Source organism: Microchirus variegatus, assembly GCF_963457635.1.
Source record: "Microchirus variegatus genome assembly, chromosome: 4".
NCBI lineage: Eukaryota > Metazoa > Chordata > Actinopteri > Pleuronectiformes > Soleidae > Microchirus > Microchirus variegatus.
This window is the reverse complement of record NC_139805.1, coordinates 27,347,999-27,359,003: the sequence shown is the minus strand read 5'-3', so window position 1 is coordinate 27,359,003 and position 11,005 is coordinate 27,347,999. Positions and strand designations below refer to the sequence as shown.

Here is an 11,005-nt window from a genome sequence, read left to right as displayed (position 1 = left end):
CTCATGGTGTGTATCATCAAATATCCAGTTATGGCTCCATGAGTCACCCGATGACACTTTCATGTTCACTTAAAAAAAATGCACATGTCCATATGTACATGTACGTAACATGAGTAACGCACAGCCGACACAAATGAGCATTTTTTTCCAGGAATGCCCTTTCACCTGGAATTTTCCAGCAGTGAGTCAGTGACAACAGCGAGTGTGAGGCAGCAGCAGCCGCATGTTTATCCCAAAGGCATTTAGATACCTGTACCAGCAGGCCCCACTCGCCGTCATCGCGATGACACCTCAAACCATGCCTTGTTAAAAGTGAACACAGGAGGCAACGGCGCCTGTTCACTGACACGTCCAACGACTCCTTGCAGGATTTGTTTTTTTTTTAAAAGAAACAAACGAGACGAGATGTTAACATGCCGAAACTTTTGTTCTCAAAGATTCGGTTTTATGAAATCAGGGATCTGATGCAAAACGTGAAGCGGCCCAGAAGGTAAGAGTGTGACAGTCTGATGAGAAGGGCGTGTGACAGGCTTCATGCTCGTGCTACGGTGGGGAAACTTTGCGTTGAATTGAATTGAATGTCGTGTTTTTTGCAGGATTGACATTGTTCTTAATTATAAGCGGCGTAAGACAGACGTCCAGGGCCTGAAGGTGCAAAAAGCTAATGATGGGACATATCCTTCAAAACCCTGGTAATTTATGTTGTACTATTATAACTACTTGAATGTATATTTATATACTGTATATGTATCATAATACTCAAAGTCTATCCTTATATTACAGTTGGCAGGCCGACCATGAACTCTACCCAACTTTGGAGAAACTGTTACATGATAAAAGTAGGTTTTTGTAAACATGCTCCATATTTAAAGATGCAGTGCGTAAATTTTTGTTCCTCTGTTTGTGTACTTTTTTGTCGTTGTTGACGTTTGTGAACAGAAACGATGTCAGATTATTTGTTTGATACGTGCTTCGTGTGAAATCAGGCTCTGTCAAGCAATACTATCAGACCTGACGGAACCGTGATCTTCCAGCCTGAAGTTTCCAAATCCAAATGGATTAGAACAGATTATCTGGCCAAATTATCTGTAACAAGATATGATATTAACGTCAGTGGACGCATCAGAGTCTTTCCCGATTTCATATCGTAAACATTAAAGATTATATTTACGACTGAACGCGAATGGGGGCGTGAGCAGAACCTCGCAATAACCAATGAGAGCGAGTTGACCTGGAAACGGATGTTACGTACTTTAGTTAAGAAACCGTAACTTGTAAAAGCTGCGTTTATTCCATCTTCTCAGCCGTTTGTCACGTTAAATCACGCGTTTTTCAACGAGACGCCAAATGTGTGGTCCTGCGTCTTGACTGGATCGTCTAGTCTGTGCTTTCTCAGGATTAAAACGTTGAAAAACGGTTACAAAGTTCATTGCGTCTCAGATTTGAAACGTAACTAGTGCAATTTTGCCGTTACCGCTGTTCGGTCATGACGTAAAATAAATCACTTCCTGTCTGCAGCATGGAAATGTCACTGTCACTGTCACTGAGAAACACAGAGAGTCATGTGCACCTGAATCATCTTTTCTGGGATTATAACCTAATGAGGGAAAAACACACTTTTAACATACTTTTCAAATCTTCTCCCTCAGAGTATTTAGCAGCGTTCCACGCGTTTCTGCAGTCCGAGTTCAGCGAGGAAAACGTGGACTTCTGGCTCGCGTGTGAAGACTTCAGGTCGACCGACTCGCCGGACAAACTTCACTGGAGAGCAGAGGAGATCTACGCGGAGTTCATCCGGCCCATGGCGCCCAGAGAGGTCAGTCGCTCGCGGGTCGACGACGGTTCATTCGCATTGAAGTGATGTGACTGAACGACAACAACTTCACACAAAACCCTGTCACCTCTTCTGTTCTGTGCTCCAAATGTGAACCACATGTTTCAAACTAATATTACAAAATAGGGGGGGCGTAACATTGCAACACACAAGTGATGGCTCCTCATATTATCAATAAATATGACAAAATATGTATGATTAAAATAGCTGTCTATGGTTAGTAGATGAGGTTATGTTTGACCATAAACATGGTGCAACACAGGGAAGAAGTGCAGCGTCTTATTTTTACGTATTCCCGGAAAATCTAGCAACCTACTGCACTGGGATTGCAGCAAATGTTTTTTAATATTTGCTATTTGTCAAAATGGCAAAGTGAGTGCTTTGTGCAGCAGTTACGAAGTTGAAATTCTTGAATTTCTGCTTTTTACTCGGCTGAGCGGCTCATCCATCGACTCTGAAGCCGATCTGGTTCAACCCCAACTCCTTCACATCGTTTGGTTCTGTGCCACTGCTGATGGCAAGGTTGCAATTTCCTGATTGTTTGAATTGTGAGGAGACAAAACATGTCCAACAACGAGGGTGTTTGACATACTACTTCGACAATATCGCAAAATGCTCTTTTAAGGATGGACTGTGTGCTATTTAAATACTTCCCTATTGGCCTGTGCTGTGTTTTCACAAGACTAATGAAAATAAGGAAGGAGGAAGTTTCCCGGCTCACTCTTCATACATAGTGTCATTAGGTGCTTAGTGCATCGGATGGCCTAATAAAAATATGTTTTTTAAAGCTCACATAGAGTGGTCCTGTTGCACATATATGTTAGTTATGGAGGTCTATTTACATACATTAACTTGTTTTTATGGTCAAAAACCTCCTAGTTGCTGTAAACGAGCCGATTGAAAATCCTCTTTTCTGACGCTGTTTCCCAGCCGCGAGATTTGAGACTCAACTCTCTCACCCAGAAGACAGAGTCTTGTGATTGGCCAGTACCCGGAAGTGACATATTCAGCACATCCGTTCTCAGAAGCGCAGCTCCCCCCTCTGGAACGGTGGATGCACTGCTACTCATTATCAAAACATTGTTTTTACAATGTTTAAAAATAGCTTCTTCACGACTCCCCGCCGCAGTCCCTTTTATGACTTTGACCCAGAGTCAGAAGACACTTTCGCTCGTGAAACACCTCCACAACGGACGTTATTCTTCTTCTGCGGTTCAATGTACGCAACCGGATGTGCCCGGACTAGTGCTCGGAGCAGGATGATATGCTGTTCCGGAGAACCGGTGTTTACAATAAAACACAGCGTTCTCAGCAGTGGCCGAACTGTTTGTTTAGAACCTTCAGGGCTTCATAAACAAGGTAATGACGCAGATACACACTAAAACACAGCGTTAATTGGAACTTCCGGTCTAGGTCCACTTTAAGCATTTACTTGGTGCACAACTGGCCAATTCTCCTTCATATATACTGACTTTTCTCCATTGCTCTGTTCCTCCAGATCAACGTCGACCACCACATTAGGGAGAACATCAAGAAGTCTCTGGAGAAGCCGAGCCGCTCTTGCTTCGACGAGGCCCAGAAACACGTTTACCTGCTGATGGAAAGAGACTCTTGCCCCAGATTCCTGCTCTCAGACGCGTACCGGAGTCTGAAGCACAGATCCAGATCTATGTGGTACATTTAGCCGCCGTGCCGTCAAAGTCGCCGAGTCCGCATTGCATTTTTTATTTGCTCTCTGAAGCCCAAGCTGGAGCCATGCTTTAAAATGATGCAGACATTTACACAGCAAGAAGGGGAAAAGTAAAGGCAAGTGGGAAAATGTGCTTGTATGTAGGGGAGAAATAAGTATGCATAGTATGTGAGTGTTTTTAAAAAAAGACTACGCAGAGTTAATTGTTGTTTAAAATGCGTTAAATGGAAGTGTCAGGTTGTGAGAACAGTGGGATAAAATGATACGGAACGACACGTGCTTGCTGATGTGCAGAATAAAACCCCAGCGCTCCATAAATGGGCATTAATGGATAGTGTGGTATCTTCCTTTTCCTCATAGTCAGAAGTCTGAGTTTATATTTATGATTGACTGACTAACTGTGTGTGGATGGGGGCATGACTATAAAAAAAGAAGAGTTTCCATAGCTCTGTTTTTGGTCACATGTGTGATATATCCTCGAATTGAGGCGCAGAGATGATTCCACACAGCAGCACTAAGAGTTAACCAATGTGGAAAAAAGTAGCCCTGCAGTAACCCTTTGGTCCAACTCGGCTCTGTAAATGGCCTTATTCCTAAAAAGCGTGCCTTAAAAAGGGAGCACTGAGGCAGCTAATAATAACCCCGGGGGCTTAAAACGACAACACCGGAGTCATCAGACAACCTGGAGCGTAACGGATCGGCCAGAATGTGCTGCCTTGTTAGGGGAATAATCTCATCACACACTCACACACAGAGAGAGAAACAACCTGAAGAACTTGTACAATGTTAAAGTGTAGGAGCCATTAATTAATCTGTTCGGTTAATAAAAGGTTAAAGTTACTTTGGAGTCACAGTAAATTATTATGTTTGGCGCGTCGGACAATCGAAGCCCAACCTCAATTGTCCGATTGCCCGATCTGTTACGCTCCAGGTTGTTTAAAGTGTTTGCTTAAACAAAACACTTTAAACGTGGGGAATTAGCTTTTATATTTCAGTCAACAAACCCTAACCCTGAAAAAAATGGGATCACAGAGAGGGTAATGCATCAAAACACAGGTATTTCAGTCAAATGTAAGTAAAGAAAAGTTTAACACCGAGCAAGTTTGCATAGCCGCAATTACACGACGGTTTGTGCTATCGGAAAATCTCCAGCAGTTTCTGAAAGTTAAGAAGTTGCACCTCGAAGCCAATGTGTGGTTATTACGGTAATTTCACTCACACTGTTGCAGGAAGCCGGCGAATCAGCGTCTTTGTTGCCAGAGAGAAGAGAGTTGGAAAAACGCCTGTGCATAAGTTTCCTTGTTTTGTACTGTTCACGCAAAAATCTGGTGTTCCTGTTCCTACAGTGCTATTTTTCTTTTGTTTTTCTTCATTTTAAATTGTTAATACACTATTTTAACATGCAATAAATTGGAAATAACTGCCAGATATTGAAAGTTATTCAGGAAAAATGGACAAAGGCACTTTTCTGGCTCTTTTTCTGGTTAAAATAAGCAAAAAAACAAGGGTTAAAGGGTTAATTATGATTCAATTGCTATGAGTGATGGGAATTTGGCATAAATTCAAACTTTCTTACCGTTGTTGAGTTAAATATAAAATTGTATTTATTAACTGAGATATGTGGTGTATACATATATATACATGTATACATACACACCACGTCCTCAGGTGTCAGAAGAAAAAGCTCTTGATGTGCTCTCGGATTGTGCCACAGTCTCAGTGTCAAACGTCAGTAGCTCTCAGTACACCAAGGTGTGAGAGAGGGGCTGTTCCTGATATAAGTGACAAAGGTCCCACGTTTCTCCCGCATCACACACAATCTGTCTCTGTTTTCTCAAAGCCCTGCAGCGCGGTCGCCCCTGGCAACGGGGAAAGGAAGTGAGCGCTATCTGTGGCTATCGGTCGGTGTTTAGTCAAGACTGTTTGCACGCAGGGGGGGGGACTTTATTGCCAGATCTGAACGCTAAATGCTAATAATAATGATAATGATAATGCGTCGTGTGTCGTATGCACACGGTTATGCAACAGTGTAACTGTAGGCACAGAGAGGGAAAATAAAGGTTTGTGTCAAACACGGCATGAGGGACAGCTTTGGGTTCAGTGTCTTGGTTCAGTGCTTCTCACCGTGTTTGGGCAAAAACAGGGAGAGTGGCAACAAAAGGGCAGCCTGTGGCATCAGGGGGTGAACAGGAGAGACGATTAAACTCCCGTGGTAAATCTTCCTCCACTTCCTTAAAGTTTCAAGCATTAAACAGTGAGGTAACCGAAGATAAAACAAATAAATTCAAAGATTCAAAGGGAATTCCATTTTTGTGGAATGTATGAAGAGGATATTGTCTCTTTGTAAAAGCGATACCAAACGGTAAATATCCTTGCATTGCCTTGAAAATGAAGCTGTTATACTGATCAAAGAGAGCTAAAATAAATCCCCGCGGTTTGTGGCCGAGGTAGAACGTGTACTGTGTTGTTCTCACCTCAAAGAAAGTCAAATGTGCAGAACCATATCTGACCGCTGTGGAGGCGGAGGCAGACGGTCGCTGTAACTGCGTCCTGTCCTGATGACATTTAAAATCCCAGAGATGGAGAAACAGCAGCGGGTGGTTACATTTGCATGGATCTGGTACTCCACCCCATGGCGTTTTTTTGCAAATGTACCACAGCAGCTTTGTTATATACGTAACGTCTGTTGTACGGCGATGTGCCTGTCCTGTACAGAAGCAGACAAGTTAACGCAAAACCTGCAAGATTGTGAGACAATGCTTGTTAGACAATCACTGACAACATGTTGGGATTCTTTGGCAGGAGCCATATTGGCTCAGAGGTTATCAGATTACTTGTAAGCGCACTGGTTAATCTTTATACCGCTATTGCATCAGAATTAGTGGGCAAATGCCAAACCTTTCACAACAGGAGAAAACGGCGCACCTTCACAAAGACCTACACACCTTCTTCTGATTATTATTCCGTGGTTTTGTGGTCAAACGTGGGATCGGCTATGGTGAAAATTTAATTTTAGCATAGTGCTCTGACCCATGCTCTATAGCACCCCCTAAGGCAGGGATGTCAAACTCATTTTCACTTAGGGCCACATCAGCATAATGGTTACCCTCAAAGGGCCTAAATGTAACTAAATATAATGTAAAATAAAGGTAACTACTCTATAACATATTGCTAAATAACTTTCTGTATTTATTACTTATTCAATTTCACTCATTGCATGATGCATATACAATGATACACTCCGCTCTAGTGGAGGTGCCGTCACTTTGCGGGTAACGCAATCGCCATGCATTGTGGGAAATGTAGTTTATGGTCAACGGACACCTTAAAGCAGCATAGACCTATTTTAACACAGATTATTAATACCAATCAATCACTCACGGGCCACATAAAATGACGTGGCGGGCCCTAAGGTGAAAAGTTAGTCAAAATTAAGTTGCACAAAATTTTACGGAACTTGGTGGCAATGTGTTATAGAACAAGAGGAACAAAAAAAGCACATTGGGACTATTGCCTCAACTCAACAGGAAGTTGAATTTTGGTGATTTGCTAGCTTTGTAAATGAACAAACTCATCTGAACTCCTCTCTTTTCAGTCCCAACCATCAGCATAATCCTCTGCTTCCACTACAGACTGTACATGAAGATTAAGAAGCCAATGCTGAAGTGTCTGAAACCTACATTCTCTTGAATGGCCACCAGGGGGCAAAGCCAAAAACAAGTCATGTACTGTATATGTATTTAAATCTATGAGAAGTGTATGGTCTGAAAGCTAATCTGACGTAGAATTTTCTTGTCATTTGGAGGTGAATTAGCCGTGTAGCCTTATACGTTACACAACTCGGGCTTGGACATTTTCTCTAACTCTCATGAGAGGATTTAGGGTCGTGACTCTGACCTTGTTTAAAGTGTTTCAACAGTGAAGTAATCGTTTTGAAGCTGAAACAAGAGAGTAGCCACGACGTCATAACTTCCCGTTGCCTCGCTGAGACTCTGTTGCAATCATTTTCTTTTAGTTGTTTCCTCTTTTTCTTTATTTTTTTATACATTCGGCTGGAGTTGCATGATTTCCTGCCAAATTGTGATGAATTTCCCTTTTGTGGCATCGATAAATATTAAAGTTGACATTTTCTCGCACGCACAGAGGCGGGGGAAGGGGAATCCGTCCATTTGTTTTTGCCTTTTTTTTCCGGTCCATCTCAGATGAGATCCAGAGACACACACATACAGTGGGAGAAGGTCACAATTTGCCTATCACAGTCCCTGTCATTTGCATCTGTTGCCCCAAAATAATGTGAACACAGCCTGCTTTCAGCCAGAGACTATACTGCCTGTTTGGCTCGCTCCAGTGTGGAGGAGGGAAGACTCTACAACACAGATGGAAAGAGAGAGGCATACGAGAGGAGGCAGGCGTATATTCACTCGAGTGTGAGTACGAGTTGTTTCTGACAGTGAAGCAGGAGGAGAAAAAGGAGGAACAGGGGGGAGGGGGGGGGGAGGAGGAAGGGGGTGCTTCCTCTGAGCTGCTGATGTATCCCAGCAGCCCCTGTCCATAGCAACAGGAAACCTTGGTGTATATAAAAGCCCCATCACAAGAGGGGAACCCATCGCAAGTGTCTCTGAGCCGCAGCATGACCAGGACCGAGCGCTCGAGAGTTGTGGACTTAGTCAAACAATGACCAGCCTAATCATCGAGTCGCTCAACACTCAGCACTTCATCATGGACAAAGATGACGGGGGGAGAAACAAGAACATGTGAGTGGAACTTTGACTTTAACCAGCCGGGGCTTTTTCCACTAAATGTTAAATAGTGAGTTGTTTTGCTTCTCTTATCAAACCTTGAAGGATTAAAAACACATACAGAGGAAAATATGATCATCTGTGATGTTTCTGGTTAATGATGTTTTCTAACCTGACATCACTCCCACCACATGCTTTCTCTTCTCTGGTCTCTAACAGAACTAAAGGATAAATGATATTATAATATGTTATGTCTTCTGTATTTTTCCCACAGAGGAAAGGACTTCATGTGTCGACTCCAGTGCATGCTCTCACACTCATCGAGCTCCGAGAGGTAAGCAGTCTTATGGAGTGTTTTGCATACATTTCAGTTCTAAAATAGTCTGGCCTGCCTCCCTATCATCTCCATCTATGGCATCATGAAAGGATTCAAATGAACTAGAGACACCATGTTTGCTTTGGCACGGCGAGCACACTCACGCACACACACACACACACCATCACACCAACATCCCATGGCTTGACATTTTTGGACAAAATTTGATAAGCCTCCATTCTCTGCGGTGCTTTTCTTGCACTGGCCTGCTTCTGTGTTTCCCTGTGCAGAACTCCCCACACAAATTTGATTCTGCTTGAGTAATCCAACTTGCATTCTCTCCCAGCAGGCTAAGTTTAGAAGATATCCAACAATGGTCACAGTCACTGGAAAGGCTTCTCGAGTCTAAATGTAGGTCGCATTCTCGCCGAAAGTATGAAAATACTGCAGAGAAATTACATTTGTGAGAATATAGAGATCTGTGCTTCAAGTTCGGTACATTCTCTGTCCTGTCTTCAGACGGATTGGCGACCTTTCGCTGCTTTCTCAAATCGGAGTACAGCGACGAGAACATCGAGTTCTGGCTCACCTGTGAGGACTACAAGAAGATCAGGCCCTCGTTCAGGATGTCCTCGCGAGCCAAGAAGATTTACGAGCAGTTCATCAAAACAGAATCTCCTAAAGAGGTAACGCGGAGAAGGCTTTCCGTTCACACGCATGTACGCTATATAAGATCAGACTGAATAATGATGATGTGCCTCGCTCGGGGGCATACCTATGTTCCCCGGGTCCTATGTTCCCCAATCGGGGATCATTGGACCTTTTTTTAAAAAAAAGAGTCCTATGTTCCCCACTTTGTGGAAGCCTGGGTGTGGAGCTCCAGGGTAAAGCGTTAGGGTTAGGGTTAGGGTTAGGGTAAGGGGTAGGGTCCTATGTTCCCCGGGTCCCTTTGGGTGAACAGCGGGGAACATAGAACCCTTTTTAGAGAAAGGGTCCTATGTTCCCCGGTCTCATACAAAGCGGGGAACATAGGACCCTTTGGGTGAACAGCAGGGAACATAGGATCCTTTTTTAGAGAAAGGGTCCTATGTTCCCCCGGTCACATACAAAGCGGGGAACATAGGACCCGGGGAACATAGATACAGTCCCGCTTCGCTTAAACCTCGCTCTCTTTTGGCTCAGATGCCCTCATTCCTGTCTGTGTGCCTCACATTGCAGATCAACATTGACTATCACACCCGGGAGCAGATCAACAGGAACGTCAAGACTCCCACCGCGCACTGCTTCGACGACGCCCAGAAGATCGTGTTCGGGCTCATGGAGCGGGACTCGTACCCGCGGTTCCTGCGCTCCGACGTTTACAGAACTCTCATGGAGAACCTGGCCACCGACGCGACAAAGGGATGAGTCGGCGCAGGATAAGAGGGAGAGAAACGGACGGGTTTTTTTTTAAACGTAAAAAAAAAGAATAACTGGAATGTCTGAGCTCCTTCCAGGGGGAAGAACTGACAACAAAGAAGGAGGCAGGAGAGGCCTCACAATCCGCCAGATCAGGACGCAGAACCGTGCCTCGGTCACATCACGGCAGGGGTCAGCACAGGACACGACTCGTGACCCCTGTCGCGTGCACTGGCGTTGGATGATAAGACTGAGTCCACAAGTACTGAATCTGTGGCACCTGCACTGAACCCTGCACTTGCACTTCTTTGCAGGAGGTGTTTCCTGTGCAGATTACAGTAGAGGACGTAAAAGATGCATCCGTTGGTTTGAGAGGGAGCGTGTACAGTATTTAACTGCCACTGACATACGATAAGCTGTCAGGAAAGAGAGAAAAAAAAAGAACTGGCCAAGACGGATCTGAGGAAATGAAAAAGTAGAAGATGGCTGCTTGGTTGCGCAAGAGGCATTCTGGGACTCTTTTAAAGAGAGACTTTCTACTTATCATTTTTTTTTACATGTTGTGCAAATATTTATTATCTTTGAGGTGAAAACGCAACAAGCAAAGTAAAAGTAGTCCTTTTTTAGTATTTTTTTTTTTTTAGTATTTTTAATGATAGCAAACTCATAATCATGCACTTTGTTTGTGTGAAAGCTAAACCAACGACCCACATTAAGACGGTGGCGTCTTCTTTAAATCTTCAGCACATGAGAATCCTGACAGCAAGCGTCAACAGTTGTGATTTTATGTAATAAACTGCGTGGAAATGGAATAGAATTATTCGTATGTTTTCACATTGCATGACACACAGAGCGCGGTTATGCTCACTTTGCATGCTCTAAAAATAGGCCTGTGTTTGCTTTCCAGAACACGTTGTTTGAATGTATTGCGAAAGAGTGGATTAACTTAAAAGCTAAACATTATTTTATTTATTGGATAACATTGTCACCATTTGAGTGCAACCCTCTGTGTGCTCTGTGAATGTTAG

The 11,005-nt window shown here is 43.6% G+C and overlaps 2 protein-coding genes across 2 annotated transcripts; both read left to right on the top strand.

The window, feature by feature from the left end:
• Positions 1 to 413: 413 nt before the first annotated feature.
• On the top strand, positions 414 to 3,563 carry LOC310926170 (regulator of G-protein signaling 21; the record flags this gene model as incomplete). Its single annotated transcript, XM_083888271.1, has 5 exons — positions 414 to 490; positions 597 to 692; positions 784 to 839; positions 1,650 to 1,816; positions 3,333 to 3,563. 5 exons carry the CDS (start codon positions 414 to 416, stop codon positions 3,516 to 3,518), a joined length of 582 nt encoding a protein of 193 aa, XP_083744397.1. The 3' UTR covers positions 3,519 to 3,563.
• A 4,585-nt stretch (positions 3,564 to 8,148) lies between these two features.
• Positions 8,149 to 10,785, top strand: LOC310926297 (regulator of G-protein signaling 21-like). Its single transcript, XM_083888406.1, has 5 exons — positions 8,149 to 8,278; positions 8,538 to 8,597; positions 8,929 to 8,990; positions 9,099 to 9,265; positions 9,798 to 10,785. The coding sequence occupies exons 1-5, from the start codon at positions 8,199 to 8,201 to the stop codon at positions 9,984 to 9,986; spliced, it is 558 nt and encodes a 185-aa protein (XP_083744532.1). The 5' UTR covers positions 8,149 to 8,198; the 3' UTR covers positions 9,987 to 10,785.
• Positions 10,786 to 11,005: the final 220 nt, after the last annotated feature.